We start from the raw sequence: 23919 nt of genomic DNA on the forward strand, positions 1-23919 counted from the left end.
TAATTATTAACAGACATAAAAGGAGAAATAGACTGTAACACAATAATAGTGGGGGACGTTAACACTCCACTTACACCAATGGCTAGATCATCCAAACAGAAGATCAATAAGGACACATTGGCCTTAAATGACACATTAGATCAGTTGGACTTAGCAGCTATACATATAGAACATTCCATCCAAAAAACACAGAATTCATAATCTTTTCAAATGCACATGGAACATTCTCCAGGATACATCAGATATTGGGCCACAAAACAAGTCTCAATAATTTTAAGAAGATTGAAATAATATCAACCATCTTTTTTGAACACATTGGTATGAAACTAGAAATCAATGACAGCAAGAAAATTGGAAAAGACACAATATGTGGAGATTAAACAAAATGCTACTGAACAACTGGGTCAATGAATAAAGCAAAGAGGAAATCAAAAAATGCCTGGAGACAAAGGAAAATGAAAATATGACATGTCATTATTTATGAGATATAGCAAAAGTGGTTTGAAGAGGGAAATTTATAGCAATAAAGGCCTACGTCAACAAACAAGAAAAATCTCAAATAAACAATATAAAACTGCACCTAAAGGAACTGGAAAATGAAGAACAAACACAGCCCAAAATCAGTGGAAGGAAGGAAAAAGTAAAAATCAGAGCAGAAATAAATAAAATAGAGACTAAAAAAACAATAGAAAAATCAATGAAGTGAACAGCTGTTTCTTTTAAGAGGAACAAAATTGACAAACCTTTAGCGAGACTTACCAAGAAAAAAGAGAGAAGGTTCAAATAAGTAAAATCAGAAATGAAAGAGGAGAAATGACAACGGACACCTCAGAAATACAAAACATTGTAAGAGAATACTACAAAAAGCTATAAGCCAACAAATTGAATAATCTAGAAGAAATGGATAAATTCTTAGAATCATATAACCTTCCAAAACTGAATCAAGATGAAATAGACCATTTGAGTAGACAAATCACCAGTAAGGAGATTGAAACAATAATGAAAAACTTCCCAAAAAATAAAAGTCCAGGACCAGATGGCTTCCCTGGTTAATTCTACCAAACTTTAAAAGAAGACTTAATGCCTATCCTTCTCAAACCATTCCAGAAAGTTGAAGAGGAAGGGGAGCTTCCTAACTCATTCCATGAAGCCAACATTACCTGATACCAAAACCAGACAAGCACAACACAAAAAAAGGAAATTATAGGCCACTATCACTGATGAACGTCAATGCAAAAGTCCTCAACAAAATAATAGCAAGTTGAATACAACAATCCATTCAAAAGGTCATACACCATCATCAACTGGGACATATTCCAGGGATGCACAGATGGTTCAACATCCACAAATCAATCAACATGATACACCACATTAACAAAATGAAGAATAAAGATCACATGATCATCTCAATAGATACAGAGAAAGAATTTGACAAGATACAGCATCCATTTATGAGAATAACTCTGAATAAAACGGGTATAGAAGGAAAGCACCTCAACAAAATAAAGGCCATATATGAAAAACCCACAGCTAATAGCATATTCAATGGATAGAAACTGAAAGCTATCTCTCTAAGGACAGGAACTAGATGAGGATGCCCATTTTCACCACTCTTATTTAACACAGTATTGGAAGTTCTAGCCAGAGCAATCAGGCAAGAAAAAGAAATAAAAGGGATCCAAATTGCAAAGCAAGAAGTGAAACTGTCACTATTTGCAGATGACATGATTCTATATAGAGAAAACCCTAAAGAAATGAGTAACAAACTTTTAGAAGTAATAAATGAATACAGTTAAGTTGCAGGATACAAAATCAACATATAAAAATCAGTCACATTTCTATACACTAACAACAAAGGAGACTTACACTTTAAGCAGAAGGAGAAATTAAGAATACAACCCCATTTTCAAATGCAACAAAAAGAATAAAATATCTAGGAAGAAACTTAACCAAAGAGGTGAAATATCTGTACACTGAAAACTAGGAAACATTGTTGAAAGAAATTGAAGACTCAAAGAAATGGAAAGATATTCCGTGCTCTTGGATTGGAAGAATTAACATAGTTAAAATGTCCATACTTCCTAAAGCAATCTACAGATTCAATGCAATCCCTATTAAAGTTCCAGCAACATTTTTCACAGAAATAGAACAAAGAATCCTAAAATTTATATGGAACAACAAAAGACCCCAAATAGCCAAAGGAATCCTGAGAAAAAAGAACAAAGCTGGAGGTATCACACTCCTTGATTTCAAAATATACTACAAAGCTATAGTAACCAAAACAGCATGGTACTGGCACAAAAACAGACACACAGATCAAGGGAACAGAATCGAGAGCCCAGAAATAAACCCACATATCTATGGACAGCTAATTTTCGACAAAGGAGCCAAGAGCATACAATCGAGAAAGGAGAGTCTGTTCAATAAACGGTGTTGGGATAACTGGACAGCTACATGCAAAGGAAGGAAAGTAGACCATTATCTTACACCATACACAAAGAATAACTCAAATTGGATTACAGACTTGAATGTAAGACCTGGAACCATTAAACTTCTAGAAGAAAACATACGCAGTACACTCTTCAACATCAGTTGTAGCAGCATATTTTCAAGTACCATGTCTGACTGGGCAAGGGAAACAATAGGAAAAATAAACAAATGGGACCATATCAAATTAAAATCTTCTATACAGCAAAGGAAACCATCAACAAAATGAAAGGACAACCTAACAATTGGGAGAATATATTTGCAAACCATATATCTGATAAGGGGTTAATATCCAAAATACACAAAGAATTCATACATCTCAACAACAAAAAAGCTAACAACCCAGGTGAAAAACTGACAAAAGATCTGAACAGACATTTCTCCAAAGAAGATATACAGATGGCCAGTGGGCACAGAAAAGATGTTCAACATCATTAACTATCAGGGAAATGCAAATCAAGACTACAATGAGATATCACCTCACTCCTGTCAAAATGGCTATAATTAATAAGACAGGAAACAGCAAGTGTTGAAGAGGATGTAGAGAGACGGAATTCTCAAACACTGTGGGTGGGAGTGCAAACTGCTGCAGCCACTATGGAAAACAGCATGGAGATTCCTCAAAAAATCAAGAATAGGTCTACCATACAATCCAGCTATCCTACTACAGTGCAGTATTTATCCAAAGAATATGAAAACGTGAATGCATAAAGTTACATGCACCCCTATGTCCATTGCAGCATTATTCACAATAGACAAGACTTGGAGGTAACCTAAGTGCCCATCAAGGGATGAATGGATAAAGAAGATATATATACACAATGGACTACTCCATAAAAATGGATGAAATGCGGCCATTTGTGACAACATAGATGGACCTTGAGGGTATTATGCTAAGCAAAATAAGTCAAAGGGAGAAAGCCAAATACTGTGTGATCTCACTCATAAGTAGAAGATAAAAAAACAACAAACAATAACAGAGAGACAGAGATTGGATTGGTGGTTACCAGAGAGGAAGTGGGGAGGGAGGAGGGCAAAAGGGGTGACTGGGCACATAGGTGTGTGTGGTGATGGACTGTAATTAGTCTTGGGTGGTGAACATGATGTAGTCGCAGAAATTGAAATATAATGATATACACCTGAAATTTATATAATGTTATAAACCAATGTTACCTCAATAAAAATATAAAATAAAATAAATTGTATGAGAATGTTAAAAAAATAATTAAAATAAGGTTATGATTCAAAGAAACTTGCCAATATTAACCAGAATTCCTCCTTGATACAAACATTGCCGCTCAATTCCATAAAGAAATTCAAGTCAGAAAAGGGAATTTAGTGGGCCATGTCTCCCTAATTCCAAAATGTTAATAAGCAAAAAAATCCAGGAAATAGAGTTACTGTCTTAACATAAACTTTTTGCAGTAACACTAAAATCTGTTAGTCAGAGCACCCCTTTTTTTTCAGCTGCAGAAACCAAATAAAGATTAATCAAACTGCATGGTAAGCAAAGTAATCCTCAGAAGGTCAATTATATTTAAGTGAATTACCTCCCAAGATGATATTCTTTCTGATGATTTTTTTTCCTAGTATCAAATATTCTGTTAAAAGTCTTCTGTTTGTTGAAGTTCGAAATAGCATCTTTACTATATACAGTTTTTTGCATTTTACATAGTGTAAAATGAAACAATTCAAAAGGCTTTGTTAAAAGTTAAGAGTTCAGAAGGATACAAAAATGTCTCACCTCCTGCGGGAAAAAGGGTCCAAGGATAGAATAGCACATCATGGAACCCAAGTTCAGGGACGCCGTGGATATCAGCACAAACAGCTGGTCTCTTGAAAGCCGCCGGGCTGTCTCTCTCGCACCTGCCAGACGGCCGTCACCTTGAAGGCAAACACACGCAAATACACACGTGTAATTGGCACTACTGATGGAAGTACACAAATGTCACTTCTGTGCACAGACGATGCACTCTGAAGGTAACATTTGCTGAGCTGAAGGCTATTTTGAATACAGCACATTTGATCAAATGTAACACAATCCTTGCATGTCACCGCAATTTTGAAGACACATTGTTTTCATTTATATACCATTCTTTATTAGAATTTCAGTGCAGAATTTAGTAAAGCATCTGATCTGTTTGCCTTCGCCATAAGACCTATTTCTTTCATTTATTATTATTTTTTTTTTTTGCGGAAGACTAGCCCTGAGCTAACATCCACTGCTAATCCTCATTTTTTTTTTTCTGAGGAAGACTGGCCCTGAGCTAACATCTGTGCCCATTTCCTCTACTTTATATGTGGGACACCTGCCACAGCATGGCTTGACAAGCAGTGCATAGGTCTGCACCCAGGATCCAAACCAGTGAACCGTGGGCTGCTGAAGCAAAACGTGCAAATTTAACCACTGCACCACTGGGCCAGGCTCTGCTTTCACTTTTAATAAACTCCTTCAAGAAGGATGAAGGAACCGGGTGATCTCCTGAAACCGACAGTTACCACTGATGATTAAGTAGATAGGAACTAAAGTTTTTTTTCCTTTTTGCAATTCTTGATTACTGCTTTTAGCTCTTTGACCCACCCATTGTTAACTGTACTGTTTAGGCACTATGCTCTCTGACTCCCGCTAGGTTCCTATAGGTAACATCTCCCTGGAGCCTGGGTCACCATGGTAATAGCTGTTTGAGCTGTTTTTCAGGAATTAGAACTCCTTGTCCACTTCAGGCTGGTTGAGACCACCAACTCATCAATGGGGCCTGTGCAGATGTCCGATAGGCAACCTTTTGATGTCAAGAAGCCAAAAACTCCACCCTCAGATCATGCTAACACCACCATTTTGTGAGCATGCATTCTACGAAGAGGCATGGAGTCTGACTACGTTTGTGCAGATCACCAATTACCTCACCTCTCCTCACCTCCAATCACCTCTCTCCACATTTCAGACCACCTTGCCCTGGACCCCATAAATATTCCTGAGTCCCTATTTTCAGGGAAGCGGATTTGAGACTCATTCTCCTGTTTCCTCACTTGGCTGCCTTGTGATTAGAGCCTCTCTCTGCTGCAATCTCATCATCTTGGTGTTTGGCTTTCCAGGCAACAGGCAAAAATGGACCTGGTTCCATAACAATTTTTCAAGTGAGCCACGAGTAAGTCCAGACAGTCCTTTTTGCCCTAGATTCATCAGCCCCTAGCCAGTGTGGAGAACCTGTGGATGAGTCCAGCAGCTGCCAGGAACATTTCTCCTGGGACTGTTCGGGGATTTTTCCTGGCTTGGCACTGCCGACTCCTTGCCGCACATTTTCACTTTACAGTAGAGAGACGGTTTCGGGGTTTGGAAGACATCTTTTATGGTGAGCAAACTTTGGTAAAAGTGACCAGATTCTTACTCCTTCTTCCTTTTGGTCTGACTTCTGAAAAGGAAGCCTTGGTTTGGCAGGGGAACTCCCTCCACAACTTCCAAAAAAGGAAGCCTTGATCTGGTCTTCATGTGAGGGTCTTGGTTTTGGGGATGCTTGATATTAAGAAAAATTAGGGGATCTGCTCACAGGAGTGCTCTTGGCTTGGCTTCACAGGGAACATCCTCTGTGACGTCCAAAAAGGGAGCCTTGGTTTGGCCTTCCCTGAGAGGGTCTTGATTTTGGGGATGCTCAACATTCTTGAGGTCTGGTTCTAGATGCAGGATAAATATGCTTTTGACCGGCCATGTCTAAATTCTGAGTCAGTTATGGGGACAGGAGAGCTGTAATTTATTCTGTAAACGATCCTACCAGGGTTGTGTGCCCCAGTACAGGAACTGTTATTTGTGTGTCCCTTATCCTGATAAGACTAGGGAAGAGGCCATGAGGGCAAGGCCTGGTCACCTCTTTCCCTTCTTTGTCCGTCTTGTCCATCACCTCCTCTGTTGTCACCAACTTGAGGTTAAGTTCAGGCTGGACCTGAGCAGAACCTGGACCTTCTGTAAAATCAAAAACCTGAAAAACTTTCTGCCAGGGATTTAACTCTCAACCTCAGCTTTTGGAGCCCCAGCCCCCAGCCCACTCCAGGCCTTTGCCTCTTGCCTCACCTTGTGCTGGCTCAGGGACTAGGTGCCCAGGCTGAATGGGACTTGACTAAATCTTATAACTATATCGAAGTCTGCAGTCAGGCTCTGTACCCTTTCTCCAGCCCAATGATAGTTGGACCCCAGCTTTACCACAATGGGGAACACCCCAAGCATCCCTGGAGACTCACTCCTTGGGTGCATTTTAACTAATTAGACACACTTTCAATTGGATGGGCTGTGCCCCAGAAACTCCATCTTGGAGAAAACTTGAGTGGTTTCTCTGTGCCTTTGTGATGTAGTTGGACAAGCAGATCAACCTATAATGTCATTTAAATTAGAACCCAATTTTGGAGAAATCAAGAGTAACTGTCCTTTAAAAGTCCTTGCAAGACTGGAAATACAGCTTTAGAGGCACCTCAGGTTCCACTCACTTCCTTTAACTCAAAGAGTTTGTCAACCCTCCAGGGAATATCTAGCCCATCATTAAGTCCTAGGATTGAAAACAAAAAAAGAGGGAAAGGAAAGAAAAATGGCCACAAGAGTGTTCTCACCATAAATCTAGCATCTTGAGTGTCTTCTCCACAAATATTAGTAAAAAGGCTTAAAACAAAATTTGGATTCATTACTAGTGCATTATTGTACCTGATTCATGACAGTACTTTTAAAACAATAGGTGTGGACACTCTGTGTATATGTGAACATATGTATGTCATTTATGTGTGATATTTTACCTCCAGATAGTATAATTTCTAAAGAGCTCTATTCAATTGGCTAAAAGTAAGCACTTACATAAATTCTAAATGCAATAGAAACTAACCCAAATGTCTTTCAAGTTAACATGATAAATTAATCTTTGGTAAATGAAAGCTTAAGTTTGTTGGTTTGATTGAAATAGGCATGTCCTCAAAGTTGTCAGTTTTTGGATATGATGAGACATGCAGCCTGGGTTTACTAGTCAAATAAGCTCATGTTATCCCTGTTATAAATTCATCAGGAAAATAATAGCTTTAAATAATAACCAATTTTGTCTAATGTCTCATGAAGCTTTTTTGGGTAATCTGATTTACCCACAAATGATTTAGATAGATGAAAATGGGTAAGAGTCTTAGGGTACAATAATTATGTTTTATGGTCTGTATACTTGAAAAAACAGCTTCAAAATTCTTTTGGTAACTTAAAACTTTAGAGTTTTGATAAATTAAATTAAATGATAAAAATTTGTTGAGTATCTAGGTTATTTCCACATAAGATAAAATATTAGAAATTGATTATTAGGCATAGATTTGTCTGCCTTTGGTTTCTTATATCAGAGAAACTAAAAAAAATGCTTAGGTTTGTTGATAGACATGTTTTGTACCTTCTGAGAAATTTTCTATGAGAAAGCATATATTTCTAGAAAGTCTGTATACAGGAAAAGTAAAACGTTTTCAGTAAAGAAGGTATAATGAATGGAGATTTTAGTTTGTCATTTTAAAAAAGATAAATTTGTTCTCAAGTATAGGAAAGAAAAAAGGAAAAAAACAAACAAAACTTGGGACAAATTCTGAATGCAAAAAGTAAATGACAGAAATTTTGTGAAAGTCAAACCCTAAGGAGTTTTATGTATGGTCAAGTGGGCTAAGATTAAAGTAAGTTCAATTAAGTAAATGAGTTTTAATGTTAAAAGTAAGCTGATACAAAATTAGAATTTGGTCTTCTTTCTCTTAACAGGATAATTTTCTTGAACTTTTGGTCTGCTCTTGATAAAGAGTTATAAAAGGTGTCTTTATTTTTGAGTAAGTCTACCTAAAATACAGAAAAACAATGTTTTGTTAAAATAATTTTCTATGTTCAAGACTAAGGTCTCTCTATTAAGTTTTTAAAACTATTTATCTCTCTACATTTGCCTTCAAGATCCCTGGTGGTCACCATGGGCAAGTGGATAGCTAAGCATCGTTTCACAGGGACCTACAATATTGTGTTGGTGAATGTTATTGATATAGGTGTTTTGAAAATGTATAACATTGCTAATATTCTGATCTGTACTGTTTATCAGTCATAATTCTGGTTATTGTTTTAAAGTGTCATCTGTCATAAAGGTAACCAAATTTCTTTGTCAAGTACCATTTTGAAGTCTTTTGTCATTTACAGACAGCTACTGTTTTACTCTGATGCTTTTGCAAAACACGTTTCACCTTCAGAGAAATTCAAGGAAATGACTCTGGCACTTACTCTAGAATACAGGTTTCTGATAAACTTTCAGATTATAAAAATGAACTGGGTAAGAGATTACAGAACTCTAAGGGAGAAAGTGATGACTTCTCGAAAGTGCTAACAGAAGATTAAGATCAAGAACCAATTACACAGGACCAAATGAACTGACAAGGATGATTATAATTTATATGACTTTTTTGTTTGAGATATTGCTGATGTTTTGTTTTGTTTTGTTTCCCAGATTTAAGGAAATATTTTTCTTTTTTCTCTCATGCTAACTATGACTGACAGTAATTTGGCAAAATTATACCTTTGTGAACAGAATTGAAACATTTATCTTTTTCTCCCTACTTGATCCCTCCAGAACTTGGAAACTCTTAGAGAGTATTGTTCTCATAGCAATATAGTTATTTGCATAAGTTCAATAAGAATCTGTTCTGCTTATAACAGGACACAATTGGAAACACTGGTTATAATACCAAGGCTTTGACTGGAATGTCATATTTGAGAGAAACATACAGACTCAGATATGACAAGACATCTTTTGAGGAATAAAGGCTGACTTTCTGGAATAAAGCACTTGGACATATTGGCCTGGTACCTCACTTACAGGGTTCTCAGCAACCATAATAGATAAGAAAGAAGATCATTTAGCTAGCAGATGCAAGGCACCTCGATTTGGGGAACCTCAAGAGAAAAGAGGAATTCACTCAAATCTAAGGTATTGCATGCAAAGCCTGATGACAAATTCTTGACTTGGCTTTCCCAGCCTCAAGAGACCTTTAAAGTTCAATCTGAGATTCCTTATAAAAAGTTCCAGCAAAGCAGATTTAAAAGACTCTATATGATCAATGGCTATTCTTGCTGTACTTACATGAATAATTGGACAAGTTTATAGAAACTAAACTTATTTTGCAAACCAGTTAGTCTTAATTTGGCTATCTTTTATAGAATATGAGGGTGATTTTAGAGAGAAAAATTACATTTCAATAGAAACTACAATACACATTCACAGATATTAGGTTCTAGTTCTGATAATTATCTTTGAAGTTTTTGTTTTATATCTGTTAACTGGACTGGATCTTGAATTGTTCGTCTCCTGAAATACCTGGCTACAAACCTCCAAATTAATGTTTTCAATTTTTCCATCATTTTCACTCAGAATCATTGAGAACTGAATCTGCCCTTTGTTTCCGAAGGCTTGCAAACTGAAGCTGGAGGACTTGATATGAACTTGAGAGGTTCACGTCTGTTGCTGTGTAAAGCCACTCAGAAATATACCTGAACACTCAACGACATCATCGGAGACATTTCAAACTGCAAAAGATACTTTGACCCTGCCATCTAGAAATCTTCTTGACTGGCTGCCCCCTGGGCTGAAGAACTGGTTTATAATTTGCTTCAATCATTAACCTTGTTTTCCTTTTTGTTTCTCTAGAAATGCTTCTTGATAAGTACCTGGTTACTTGTTTACACAGTAAAGGCCTAACCTTGGGAACCCACATACATCACTGTCTTACTAAGAAACTGGTTCAATGAGATGGAATGACCTACATCCCTCATCAGCAGATATGCCCAGAGGTACCAGGTCCAGACTGGTTTTCAGGACTGTTTTCTTGGATTCCCCAAGGGATTAGGTCTATTCTTCAGGGACTGTTAAAATTTAGGTTGTCTATACTTCTTAGCCTTCTGGTCTGATACTTGATTATAAACTGTGCCTTTAGATGTTGTTTCAAAGCTGCTGAACAAGGTACCAAAATTCTAATAATGCAAAATGTCAACCTGAAAAGCCAGGAACAAGAGAATATTTCCAGATGAGCGCTAAACAGTTTCATTCCTCTAACCCGGATCAACACCCCAATTCAGCAGGAATTAGCTAGATCAGTCATTGTCCCAAATTCCTCAAGAATGAGGAATGACCAAAGAATAGGGGGCATTGAAACTGGCAAACAGTTAGCCATTGATGATTAAGTAGCTAGGAACTAAAGTTTTCTTTCCTTTTTTGCAATTACTGATTACAGCTTTAGCTGTTCATCCACCCATTGTTAACTGTGCCATTTAGGGAATATGCTATCTGATTCCCAATAAGTGCCCACAGACAACATCTCCCTGGAGCCCAGGTTACCATGGTAATGGGTGTTTGAGCTGTTTTTCAAGAATTAGAACCCCTTGTCCACTTCAGGCCAGTTGAGACCACCAACCCATCAACTAGGCCTGTGCAGCTATCTGATAAGTGACCTTTTGCTGTCAAGAGGCTAAAAACTCCACCCTCAGATCATGCCCATGCTGCCATTTTGTGAGCATGGGTCCCATGATGAGTCATGAAGTCTATGTTTGCGCAAATCATCAATTACCTCACCTCTACTCACTTCCAATCATCTATCTCCACATTTCGGACCATCTTGCCCCCATCCGATAAATATCCCTGAGTCCTTATTTTCGGGGAAGTGGATTTGAGACTCCTGCTCTCTCTTCCTTACATGTTGGCCTTGTGATTAAACCCTTTCTCTCTGCTGCAATCTCATCACCTCGGTGTTTGGCTTTCCCAGCCACCGGCAAAAACAAACCTGGTTCACTAACTCTCCCAAGGGTACAGCTCTCTAAAGTATAACGTAATTTCTCAAGTTACTAGTTCCATATGCTACGTGCACCCAACAACATTTTAAGCACATCATCTTAGCTGTTTAGTCAGCATTCTGGAGCAATACTGAAGTTAAGGGAAGTGTAAGCAGAGAAAATAAGCTAAAAACATTCAGTTGGGGAATTAATACAATAGCATGCTCCTGGAAAGACGAGTCCCTTCAAACCCGTAAATCAACACATTTTTTACACTGATTACTGATCTTCCGCGCCAATTAATTTAACACTTTTTCCCAGGACTAAATCTTCCAGTAGCTTAAAGATACCAGGTCAATTACTCAGTTTCAAACATCCGGAAAATCCATGAGCCGTTTTTAAGGTAAGTAGTTTTGAGAAAAAAGAAATTTAAGTCAGAAAAATATATTTGATTTGCTCTATTTCTCAGAGGTTGCCATAAAAAACAATCTGTGCAACACGAGGAAGTCTAGAATCTCGGAGAACTTTGGATAGATGAAGAAGGGAACTGAGAGAAAGCTAAAAGGGGGGTTGCCAGCGCACAGCAGGGGCTGGAAGGGTCCTCTTCCTCATCTGTGCAAGGGCTTGCCCGTCTGCAGGCACGCTTCCTCGCGCAGTCCTGAGACGCACGGCTCGGACAGGAAAGGCCTTTAGGACCGCCCGGTACCGGCCCCGCACTTTAACCCGCAGAGGGAAGAGAAGCGCTGACCCGGACCCCACCGCCCGGCCTCTGGAAACAAACCAAACCACAGCCAAGCCCAGGCCCCCGGCGCGTCCGCGAGCTCTCGGTCACCTCCCGGGGGGCGCGGGCCCTCGGGGTCCCCCGGCGCGTCCATGCGCGGGCGCGACTCCGGCGCCGCCGCTCCGGCTCCAGGCCCGCGGGCTCGGACGCGACCTCGGACGAGTGGACGAGCCGGCGGCGGCGGTCAGCGGGGCCCTGGCATCCCCGTCCTGTCCCCGCGGGCAACCTCGGGCGACAGCGACGCGCCCCCGGAGGCCGGCGGGGAGGGGGCGGGACGAGGGGGGCGGGACGAGGGGGCGGGGCTTTTTTAAAAAGACACAGGCTGTCATCATAATCCACCACCTTTTCCATTCTGTATGAGAAAAAAACCCCAAGTCTATGTTCCATATAGTTGAACTCCCTACCTGAAAATGAGTACAATGTATTCCCACTAAAAGGAAGAAAGGAGGCTTCTGTCGACACAGAAAAGAGAGGGCGCACCTGAGCGGAAAGACACGCTTCTGAATTAGACAAGCAGGTTCGTACCGACTCTATTTTTAGAGTGAGTTATTTTTCACAGCGGGTACATGATGCAGTCTTTGTAATCGCTGAAGCCAGACATCAATAAAGTGGGAATGAATGAACTGACGTGAAGCCCCTGGAGTAGAAACTATTTGCAAGAATTATAACGCATGTTGAGGAAGCCTGGCGGAGCGGCTGGGAGTGCGACCTCTGGAGGCAGATGCTTGAGTTTCAATCCGGGGCACTTACTAGCTGTGACTTTGGGCGATAAGGTCAGTTTCCCGTCCATCTGTACAGGTGGGATTGTAATGCCTATGTTGTAGGGGGGCTCTGAGCCCTGGTGAGAAGGTGTGTGAAGTGCTGGGCACGCGAACATGATGGCTGCTACCTTATTCTCACCCTCACAATTTTCCGGCGCAAAAAAATACAGGCTTCACTTATCTTCACCTTATTTACAGTTTGGGATGGGTTACAGTTTGAGGACTGGGAATTTCGTGATGTGGGGCCAAGGTAAAACAAAAAGACTATTGAGTTACCACTTTGTATCAGGCATCCTGAATTTAAAGGTGAATGAGGTCCATCCAGCCTCTGCTCTCAAATAGCATACCTCCCTCTAGCAGATAAAAGAGACACTGATTAATAATTTATTATAATGCAATGAGTTCTCTGATAGAAACACATCGGAAAAACTTTGGCTAAATGCGTCCAGGATGGCTTCTTGAGGAAGTGATGTCACCTTGGGTCTTGAAGGTTATGTGAAAATTCCTGGTGGGCAGGTGGGTAAGGTGAGCCCTTAAAGCCATTCTAAACCGAAGGATTAGTTCCAGCAAAGGTTCCTTTAAGTGAGCTTCCAGAACCTTTAAACGAACCCCTGCCACCCTCTCCAGTCTCATTTTACTCTACATTCTCTGTCGGATCTAATATCAACTGTAGAGGAGAATTTTCTCAAATTATTTCTTTGATGGTTCATTCCCTTTCTTTGTTCTCTGGTTCTGGACTGCTCTTTATGCAGATATTGTGTTACCTAGACTGGTCCTCTTAGTTATTCTCTTTTTCTCTTCTACTTTTCATCTCTTTCTCCTTTTGCTCCATCTATTTCAATTTACACTAAGGGCATTGTGATATATATGTTCATAGTCCTAGCTTCCTCTCCATTTCTAACCTCTACCTCCCACACTCCCTCCAGATCATCAGTGTTACAGCTGAATATATTATGGTATTAGTTTTCTGTGGCTGCTGCAGCAAATTACCACAAGCTTGGTACTTTAAAACAACACACGCCTGCAGGCCAGAAGTTCAACATCAGTTTCCCTGAGCCAACATCCAAAATGGTCTCCTCATCTCCAGATCTTGATCACATCTACACAGAGGCTTTTTTCCAATAAGGTAACATTTAAAGGTTCTAGGCATTAGGATGTGGACATATCTTTGGGAGCCATTATCCGCCTACCACAATTATCTATGCATATTTCTATATGCTCATGTATACATTTATAGACAAATGGATCAATTTTTCTTTACAAACTTGAGGGGAATAATATGGTCACTGTTCAAATGCCACCTCCTCAGAGAAGTTCACTCTTATCCCATAATCCTTTGTCCCTTCGTCCCTCTTTATTTTCCTTCCTAGCATTTGTATCAATCAGGGTTCCCTGTTGCTATTAAAGGAAACAACTTTTGCGAATGTAAGCAGAAGATGAATTTATCATAGATTCTTAGGAAGCACACAGAATCATCAGGACTATACACACCACTTAGAGGCTACTTGCTTAAAGTCAGCCACAGCACAGAAGTGGGCCAGTGCACACATTCTGCATCTGCATCACGTGCTGCCAACCCCACTGGAGGCAGGAACAAGACATCGCAGTGACAGCTCCATCCCTGCTCCCCTAGAATGCTGCCACCCTCACCAGAGGGATTGTAGGTGGTGCCAGCTTCTTCCCTTCACTTGTTTCCATCACACGTCAAGAGCTGGTGTGTTTGAAGTCAGGTAGTGAAAATTCTCCACGTTTGTTCTTCTTTTTCAAGAGCAGTCTGAATATTCTGGGTCCTTTGAATTTCCATAGAAATGTTAGAATCAGCTCTCATTGTCTCCAAAAAACCCAGCAGGATTCCTATTGGGATTTTGTGACTGTATAGATCAATTTAGGGAAAACTGACAGCCCATCAACCTTGAGTCTTTTAATCCATGAACATGGTATGTCTCTCCATTTATGCAGATCTTCTTCAATTTCCTTCAGAAATGTTTTGCAGTTTTCATTGTAGAGGTATTACATGCCTGCTGACAAATTTATTCCAAAGTATCTTAGTTTTAGAAGTTATTGAAGTGGAATGTTTTACATTTAAATTTCCAACCATTTGCTGATTATATATAAAAGTAAATTAATTTTTATATTGATCATATATCCTGCAACCTTGCTAAATTCCCTCATTAGCTCTAATAGTGGTTTTATAGATTCTTTTAGATTTTCTACATAAACAATCATGTCACCTATGAATGACTTTTACTTCTTCCTTTCTGAAATGCATGCTTTTATTTTTCTCTTTATTGCACTTTATTGCAGTAAACCATTGAACAAAAGTGGTGAGAATGGAGATCCTCCAGTGTCTTCAGATAGTAATTTTAAAAATGTTTAGACTTATATTTTACATAGATGTTATATACATCTATAACCTGCAGACACAGGAGGGAAGCTGGCATCAGCTACGGCTCAGCACCACGTGGCTAAAGTTATGTGATATCAGAAAACGAATATGGAAGACCTCATAGATGTTCAACATTTACTAAAAGTTAAAATTATTGTTTTAAAATGATGACATAGAATGTTCAAACTGAAAGAGTGTTTAAGAGCATCTCATTCAACTCCTACTTCATTTTGCAGATGAGGTACTTGAGGCCCAAAGATTAGGTGTGCTCTGACCAAGGCCACAGAGTCAGAAGATGGTAGAGGAGAATCTGTACAAAGAATCCTTGAATCACCAGTCTGCCCTTTACCTTCACTGTTGGGCTTAGAACCAGTTAGATGACGGACTTTTTTTCTTTAATGTAGTGGTCCTGGCTTCATTCCAATGAGTCTCTAATAAGAACTGCAGTTATCAAATACATGTTACAGCATCAGGACCCATTTTTCAAAGAAACGTTACACAGGAAACAGCAGGGCTGGTCTCCAGCATTGGGGTCTGGAGTCCTACCCATGCAGGTCCTCCTTGTACCCAGTGAATAAGTTTAGTGTTAATTTAAGGTTTTCTCTATTGGCCACTACTCTTTATTTCATTTCTAAATTGCCTGTGTGGCTGATCAATAATTAGTTTATTCATAAACTTTAAGTACTTTCTCTAACTATCTTCCTCAGTGTGTTTAGTTCCCACGAATTCTGAATCAGTCCTGTAGCAAGCAGCTACAGCCCCCAGACAGCGCCCAGACGGCTCTGAGTAGGATCTGGTAGCAATAAAGACAAGGGCCAAGGAAACATTCTTAGTAAGACTTATGGAAACTTAGATGAGAATTACACTAAACCCTCAAAATGTGTAAGCAATTGACATGGGCTTCCTACTTGGCTATGCAATAATCTAGCCTCATTCTCCCACACAACCCTTTTTTCCTCCTTAATAAACTGGGTTTTCCAATTAAAGATCTTACATATTAACTTTACAAGCTGCTACTGACAGGCTTTATGAATCTATTCCACTCTTATCCATTTACTTACTTACTTTCTTTCTTTTTCTGAGGAAGATTAGCCCTGAGCTAACATCTGCTGCCAATCCTCTTTTTCTGAGGAAGATTGTCCCTGACCTAACATCCATGCCCATCTTCCTCTACTTTATATGTGGGACGCCTGCCCCAGCATGGTTTGCCAAGTGGTGCATAGGTCCATACCCGGGATCTGAACCGCTGAACCCTGGGCCACAGAAGTGGAGTGTGAGAACTTAACCGCTACGCCACTGGGCTGGCCCTCTATCTACTTGCTTACTTTTTTTTCATTCTCTTCCCTCTTACCAAGTTCTCTTTCTCCTTTGAGCCTTCCCTTTATATAGTAGGATTCTATCTTCTTTGGCCCAAACCCTTCTTCAGCTACCACTATTTTTCCTCAGTATGTTTCAAACTACATGCTACGTAAACCAAGCCCAGACCTATTATGTTCCTGAGCTGCAGCATGATCATATTTTTTAGTTTTCTCCTATTTCTTAGCTCCCACTTCCATCCATTGTATTAATTGGTTACCCCCAAAGGTAGGGACATTTTTTTCCCCAGTTTTATTGAGAAATAATTGACATACATCACTGTATAACTTTAAGACAGACAGCATGATGGTTTAAAGCAGGGACATTTTTTAAAGTTTTCAAATTAAAAATGGATTTCTGGGACGTTTATGACAGTACTTCTCAACACGGCTTTCCTGTAAGTATGCCATCTCCCCAAATGCTTCTTTAATCTTGTTTTATCTGATGAATTCACTCAGTACACATTAGTGTAGTGGCTCCAGTCTGCACATCACTGCACTAAGCGCTGGGTGGTGTAGGACAGGAGAAGGGCATTATTTAACACCCTTTCCATATATTTTCATGTGAAGTTCTTTCTAAGGTAAATAACGACTTTACAGGCTCAGTAGTAAACAGTTTAAATGAGGATTAAATCTCATTAATCCTCACAAAAATATTACAGTATTATCACCATTTTACTGTCTCATAAAAGTAACTAATTTGCCAAAGGCCACAAAGTGAGTTGGAATTTGAACTCAGCTCAGCTGGGCACCCCCAGATTTTATACTCCAGGGTATAAAATCTTTAATGCGCCCTGGCCCAGCTTCTCTTCCCAGCTCTAGTCTTCCAAGTAAGTTTTTTTGCAGTTCAATTCAATGATCTTTCTATCATTTAATCTCTTACCTGCATCTCCTCCTCCTTCTCTGACATCTGTAATGGGTTGAATTGTGTTCCCCCAAAATACATATGTTGAAGTCCTACCCCCCCAGCACCTCATAATGAGACCTTATTTGGAAATAGAGTTGTTCTAGATGTAATTAGTTAAGATGAGGTCATGCTGGAGTAGGGTGGCCCCTAACCCAATATCACTGGTATCGTTATAAAATTGGAAAAATTTGCACACAGAGACAGACAGGCACATAGGGAGCAAGTCATGTGAGGATTGGAGTTCTGCTACCACAAGCCAAGGAACACCAAGATTGCTGGTGAACCTCCAGAAGCCAGGCATGGGACAGATTCTCCCCCACAGCCTTGGGAGGAACCAACCCTGCAGTGGCCTTGATTTCAGACTTCCTGCTTCAGAACTGTGAGACCACAGCTTTCTGTCATTTAAGCCACACAGTGCGTGACAGATACTTTGTTACAGCAGCCCCAGGAAACTAACACAACATCTATTATTAGATGATTCGGAAACCCAAATTTCTACTGCTCTCTCTTTTTCTGCCCAACACTGCAATATTCCCTTTCTCTATGTATGTAACTTTTTAGCACAATGAAGTAGAACTAGTCATATTCTTGCCACACGTGAGAGGTAAAGAGTTATCCTTGAATTCTCAGTGCTCTCCTCCCACATCCGGGCAATCATCTGAATGGCTGAAGGGTTAGAAGCATGAGCTTTGAAGTCCACTGGGCTCAAATACCAGCTTCCACATTTACTATCTGTGTGATCTTGGGCAACTCCCTAAGCTTTGGTTTCCCTACCTGTTAAAAGGGGCTAATACCATCACCACTACATAGGGTCGCAAAGACAATCAAGGGAGAAGATATATGAGAATAATTTACCACATTAACTGGCATATAGAAAGTGTTAAACAAAATTACCTATTACTATCATTATTGTTTCTAAAACGAACTTTAGAATTTCTTCATTTTTCATGTGTTTCAGATGCACATTTGTGTACCTTATGTGTTGTAATCTTTTGGTATAAGAGTGACTGTAGCCATTAGCCTCTATTTAATATTGTCTTCCACCTTTCGCGATATCTAACATTGAGAGGAGGTAACCTCAAACAAGACAACTAGGAGAATCTATATTAAAGAATCCTTGAATCACCAGCGGGCCCTTTAACTTCGTTCCTGGGATTAGAACCAGTTATATAACTAAGACTTTAAAAAAATGTAGCTCCAGTTCTAAGAAGGGAGGTTTGCCACTGACAGAACAGGCATTTATTAAGATGAAATATTAAGGCATAGGCCCATGATACTTGAGTCTACAGACTAGATTACAAGATGCTTAGAAGACAGAAACCGAGTCAGAGTGGGTTGGTAGTACACTGGGGACAACAGCACAAGCTATAATGTACGTAATCATTTTCCTCTATACAAATATGCTGTTTGGCAATGATTATGTTCCCCATTTATGTTTCCCAAGTCTTTACCAAATGCCAAATTCCCTGTCTCCTCCCTAAGACTTTCGGAGAGCAGGTGTTAGAAATCTAATATGGTTAGCGCATTCATTTTATTAACTTTAGGTAAGAAATTGGCTGAAACACTATTTGCCACATTTTCTTTCAAAAATCCCAATGTGTTAAGGTAACTTCCAAAAGAGACAAGGAGGCATTTTTTGCCTCCTCCTTCTTCCCTCCACTTCCAATAGCCTCTCCTCTCCTCCCATCCTCCGTTTGGAATCCTTTCTGGTTTTTTGAGCTGGTTTCAAATGCTGCCACCGGCCTAAAGTCCTTCTCTCACCTTTCCTGACCATCCCCACTCATGAACCCCCAGCCACTGTCCCTCCCCTGTAGCCTTTAGGTATTCTGATCTTTGCCTCAAATCCTAACCCCACCACTAGCACACGAGTGGCTAGAATAAATCTTTTTATAAACTCTTTGGCTTAAAAAAAAAGTTGATTAAATGAACAACTAATTAAGTGAACAACTTTTTAGGATGAGATCTGGATGGAAAGAAGCAGGTTCAAAACTATTAAAATGAAAATTTGGAAGCATTTGAAAAGCTAAAAATGAACTCTATCAGTTTAACATTCCAGTCCATCTCCATTCTGGTTAACTCTCCCTCACACTCTTTATCAGGTTACCCATTTCTGTTTCCTTCAAAGCATCTGGCAACATCTCTGTTCCCTGGATGCACACTGCTTGCTGCCCCCTATCAAACGTTTCATTAATACTTGCTCACTGGCTCGGCGACTTGTCAGGAGAGGAAGTTACAACGGAAGGAAAAAGACTACGTACTGATCATACTCGGCTGTGTTTCATGCATTTGCTTTGGAAATGGGGCTGGGGAATGGCCAATCTGCAGAATTCAAAACGTTGATTCCTGGGAAAATCAGTTTTAGGGTTTTCGGATTGCACTCCCGACTCCACGAGTGCTGGAGGGCGGAATAATGCCGCATTCCTCGAAACTGCCTTTTCATCTCCTGTTCCCAGAGCCCATCCCTGGGGCCGGTACACTGCAGGTGTGTTAAATGCACCTGTCAATCCCGAGGAGAGCGGGATTGCGAACCCAGGGGACAGCCCAGCGTGAAAAAAGAAAAAACAAAACCCTTCATTTAGAACCAGCCACGTGGCTGAGGTTCCACTTTACTAACACTACGCAGGAAAGCGGAGTTTGCGATGCGCTTACAAGTCATGACCACGTGTTGGCTTCCGTTTCATACACACACACACACACACACAGATGAGGATCACCCACAGAATGGCACATTCACGGCCACAGGGAGTGACTGAGAAGCGAGACAGCGTGCAGAGAGTAGGGCCCAGCTAGAGGTGTCGGCAAGAATTACAATACGGCGCGGAAAGGGTTAAAACCCGGGTTCTGAGAAAGCCAGGGTTCCAGGGAGCCGGCAGGACCACGCGGACGAGGCGTTTGGCCCTTCTTGCGCTCCGTAGAAGGAGCACTCGGGGCCTACGCAGGCCCCGTCCCCGGCGGGGAGCGCCGATGCGAGGCTGCCCGTGTCGGTGCCTGTTGCGCGTGCCAAAGACGGGCGGGAGCGGCGTCCGAAGACTCGCAGGACCCTCGTCTCAGGACCGCCTCCATCCGGAAACAGACGTGTTCGGGGCCCGGCACCACCAGAGACACCTCTTTCATGGCCGGGAGTGCACATGCGCCTAGGGGTCCTGGGACGCCCTTAAATACGGTTCTGCTGGCGCATCCGGCCTCTTTTCCTGCCACCGCCGAGTCGCGCGGAGGCGGGCGCACGCGGTGAGTTGAGCCGGGCGAGCGGGTGGTTCTGGTGCGTGGCTCGGCGCCTTTGGCTATGGCTGGCCATGAGTGTCTGGGCCTAAACGGAGTGTTTTTGCCTTGCTTTTTTGCGTTTCAGTGCATTCAAGATTCGGGTCCACCCGTAACCCACCGCCATGGCCGAGGAAGGGTGAGCCTGGGGCCGGGGTCGTGGTGCGGGTGAGGCGCGGGCTCTGAGGCTGCTTGGCGCCCTACGCGCCCCTGATGGGGTCCCCGGTGGTTGCCGAGTTCCGGGCGGCAGGTGGGGTGCGGGAGCTCACGGAAGCTCTGCCTTGTTGGTTACAGCATCGCTGCTGGAGGTGTAATGGACGTTAATACCGCCTTACAAGAGGTGCTGAAGACCGCCCTCATCCACGATGGCTTGGCACGTGGGATCCGCGAAGCTGCCAAGGCCCTAGACAAGTACGTGTCTCGGTCTCAATACTGTGGGTTGTTGGAACCGGAACAAAACTGCAGCCGAGGGAAGAAAGCGTGACGTTCATGGTGTTAGGACACGAGTTCTGAATGGCATCGGTTCTACAGGAAACCTAGGAAAAGGTATCAGGACTCAGATCTGTGTAGCCCGCTTAGAGTTGGTGGGTTTCTGTTTGGAGTGGGATGAGCACTTGATTCTCAACCAAGTAAAACTACAGTGTTTGGATGATGACTTAAATTGTCGGATACCCCTTCACTCCCTTTATGAGTGAAACTTAATAGTCTGACAAACCTGTAGGTTCTGGGGCTCATTTCATGGTATCTGGAAAACAGATGGGGACCCTCGTTAGTAGTTTGCAAACCTGAACCGTTAAGTTAATGGGATTTCAAGTTAACGTTTGTTGCACAAGCATCTGTAATTTCATATGGTTTAGTAAGTATAGTAGCTGTAGAAACGAACGTAAATGGAACATTTGTGAATATGTTTGGTTGAGTTTCTGACTGGTGACGTTGGCAAAACTGCATGCTTTAACTATGTGAGCTGAATTTAAATGTACTTTAAGGACTAATGAGCCAGATAAATTTAAGTCAGTTAAATTCACTGGGGTGTGGACTGGCCACTTGCATCCAGTGGAAACAGCACCCCTGGCTGGAAGTGCTTCACCGTCGGTGCCTGAGCAGTGCTGCACGATGTAGGTACAGTGTCTGGGCCTGTGGCAGGTAACTAATCGAGTAGCTCGTGCTTCACGTTAACAGCAGTCCTTGGATGTGTAAGACTGGCTTGCAAGAAAGCATGTTTTTGTTTAGGCCAAAAATTGCTAAACTAGTTCCCCCTTATCAATTTGGTATTTTTAGGGGTTGTAGAAGACAGAGCGTTTCTGTAGGAGAGTTAAGTGAACGCATGCTCTGTAACAGCCTCGTCAGGCTGAAGCAGTGTTCTCTTCCAGTGGGTGTGCTCATGCTGTTTGGTCAGAGTAGCCCAGGCGAGGGTAACTGCCCTGTAAGGTGCAGGAATAGTGGCTGTAGACTCGAGTCTCAGCTCCTGCTGTTGGATTTTGCGTTTCAGGCGCCAAGCCCATCTTTGTGTGCTCGCATCCAATTGCGATGAGCCTATGTACGTGAAGTTGGTGGAGGCCCTCTGTGCCGAGCACCAGATCAACCTGATTAAGGTAAGTTACTGCCCGATCTGATGTATCTGAACTGTTAATGGACGCATTAGCTTAATGCTAGTTGGGCCACTTAGGATCGAAAGTCAGGATTAACACATCCATGGTGATGTCATACCAGAGCAAATTCTGGAAAGTGTTGAGCTCACCACTCTTCGGGTGTGAAACATCACATAAGCTTGAAGTTGTTGGGTGTGCTAAAGCTAGTTACAGAAGCATTTTATTCCTGCAGAATTTAGTGCTAGTTTTGGTGTTGGTATGGGGTAAATCAAGTTAGAGTGTGTGTAGGTCGTCTTGGTGCTGTGCATGATGACAACTGGCTCCCTCTACTGAATTGCCTTGAGGAAACTGCCATGTCACCCTATCTGACTACAGCTACCTTTTGGGTTTAATTTATTGTCAGTAGCATTAATGTGTGCTAATATGGTGAATTTTTTGTATTGTTATTCCCCAATAGGTTGACGACAACAAGAAGCTGGGGGAATGGGTAGGCCTGTGTAAAATCGACAGGGAGGGAAAGCCCCGCAAGGTGGTTGGCTGCAGTTGTGTGGTGGTGAAGGTGAGTCAGATGAGGGAGCTTGGCTCCGGGATGCAGGGTGTGCTGGGGAAGCATGCGGAACCTCCTGCTGAACCCAAGTTGTTAATGAGAACCTCTTAAAGGGGAGAATGAGTGATTCTCAACAGACTTAAAACTGTTCTTCCTGTGAGAAAGGGAAAATAAGCCATAGTTAAGCCAGCCAATGAATCTGCTTACCTGAATGTGTTTTGGCAGAAATTTAGAGCAAGCTGGCAATAGTAAAGCCATGTTACGAGCCTTAACGACGTTGAAGTCGTTAAGGTCCCTGAAAGTGGCCACAAGAAGTTGTAATGACGGGAGGCATTCTCATAAGACATGAGCCAATTTTTTTAAAGCTCTTTATAATTAGTGCTAAGAACTTAGTGGAATTTCTAAATATTAGTAAAAAGTCACTTTTTTTTTTTTTTAGGACTACGGCAAAGAGTCTCAGGCCAAGGATGTCATCGAGGAGTACTTTAAATGCAAGAAATGAACAAATAAAAAACTTGACTTTTGCTCATCTCTGATTTTTTATTTACGCAGTAAGATAAGGTGAGGGACAAAAGATAATCATTGCAGAATAACTGGAAGCATGCTGTCTGTCCCCTTCTGGTCCCAACCAGTAAGTAACTTCAGAGTGGAAAATTAAAACAGTGGCCTAAGCAAAGATAGGCTTAGGATAGTGTATTGGTGACAGCCCAGGGTTTTGTGGTTGTGAGCATATATCAGAACTATGGCTAGGCTAGCCTAGAACCTGGAGAAATGGGCTGAGGCTGGTCAAGGGAGAGTTAATGAGTTGGAGTCCTCTAGCTGGACAAGTCAATAGGAAAGTACAGAGGTGGGGCAAGGTTGGATTTAGGCTGTGGGCACTAGAAACGCATCGTGTCCAGGAGTGCTTGTGGACATGACATTGGGAAAGGTCGGGGTGTCCATTGAGTTCATAAGTTACATGTTAGGCAGAGCAGCAAGAAATGCTCCAATTCAGTGTACTCGAGTCCCTAAGACTTTCACACGGTTGTATCTTGCTTATTGTATCTTGCTTATGGGG

The 23919-nt window shown here is 41.5% G+C and overlaps 2 protein-coding genes and 3 non-coding genes across 9 annotated transcripts in view; 4 read left to right on the forward strand and 1 right to left on the reverse strand.

Moving 5' to 3' along the window:
- Positions 1–12335, reverse strand: part of SLC18B1 (solute carrier family 18 member B1) — a 38133-nt gene extending 25798 nt beyond the window's left edge. For 2 of the 5 annotated variants that reach the window (XM_008529424.2, XM_008529423.2), the window contains exons 1-2: positions 12111–12335; positions 4232–4371 (exon numbers count right to left, since the gene is read on the reverse strand). In XM_008529424.2, coding sequence (XP_008527646.1) covers positions 4232–4371; positions 12111–12153 — 183 coding nt within the window. In that variant the 5' untranslated portion in view covers positions 12154–12335. Of the gene's footprint in view, positions 1–4231; positions 4372–12059 lie in introns of all 5 variants that reach the window. The other 3 variants (XM_070557196.1, XM_070557195.1, XM_070557197.1) reach the window with 2 other exon arrangements.
- An 8059-nt stretch (positions 12336–20394) lies between these two features.
- On the forward strand, positions 20395–23391 carry RPS12 (ribosomal protein S12). Its single transcript, XM_008529422.2, has 6 exons — positions 20395–20696; positions 20815–20865; positions 21021–21137; positions 22216–22318; positions 22773–22874; positions 23302–23391. Exons 2-6 carry the CDS (start codon positions 20852–20854, stop codon positions 23362–23364), a joined length of 399 nt encoding a protein of 132 aa, XP_008527644.1. The 5' UTR covers positions 20395–20696; positions 20815–20851; the 3' UTR covers positions 23365–23391.
- On the forward strand, positions 21369–21441 carry LOC139073761 (small nucleolar RNA SNORD101). The gene has a single exon (XR_011522749.1). It is a non-coding gene; the product is annotated as a small nucleolar RNA SNORD101 (small nucleolar RNA).
- LOC139073772 (small nucleolar RNA SNORD100) lies at positions 22615–22691 on the forward strand. The gene has a single exon (XR_011522760.1). It is a non-coding gene; the product is annotated as a small nucleolar RNA SNORD100 (small nucleolar RNA).
- On the forward strand, positions 23046–23175 carry LOC139073766 (small nucleolar RNA SNORA33). Its single transcript, XR_011522754.1, has one exon. It is a non-coding gene; the product is annotated as a small nucleolar RNA SNORA33 (small nucleolar RNA).
- Positions 23392–23919: the final 528 nt, after the last annotated feature.

The sequence above is a fragment of the Equus przewalskii genome, chromosome 9 (assembly GCF_037783145.1).
Source record: "Equus przewalskii isolate Varuska chromosome 9, EquPr2, whole genome shotgun sequence".
NCBI lineage: Eukaryota > Metazoa > Chordata > Mammalia > Perissodactyla > Equidae > Equus > Equus przewalskii.

What these genes read in the sequence shown, in the direction of transcription:
- RPS12 (XM_008529422.2), top strand. An exon ending in GCTGCCAAGGCCCTAGACAA is followed by an intron (nt 21,138 to 22,215) that starts GTACGTGTCTCG and finishes TTTGCGTTTCAG; the next exon opens with GCGCCAAGCCCATCTTTGTG. An exon ending in GCAGTTGTGTGGTGGTGAAG is followed by an intron (nt 22,875 to 23,301) that starts GTGAGTCAGATG and finishes TTTTTTTTTTAG; the next exon opens with GACTACGGCAAAGAGTCTCA.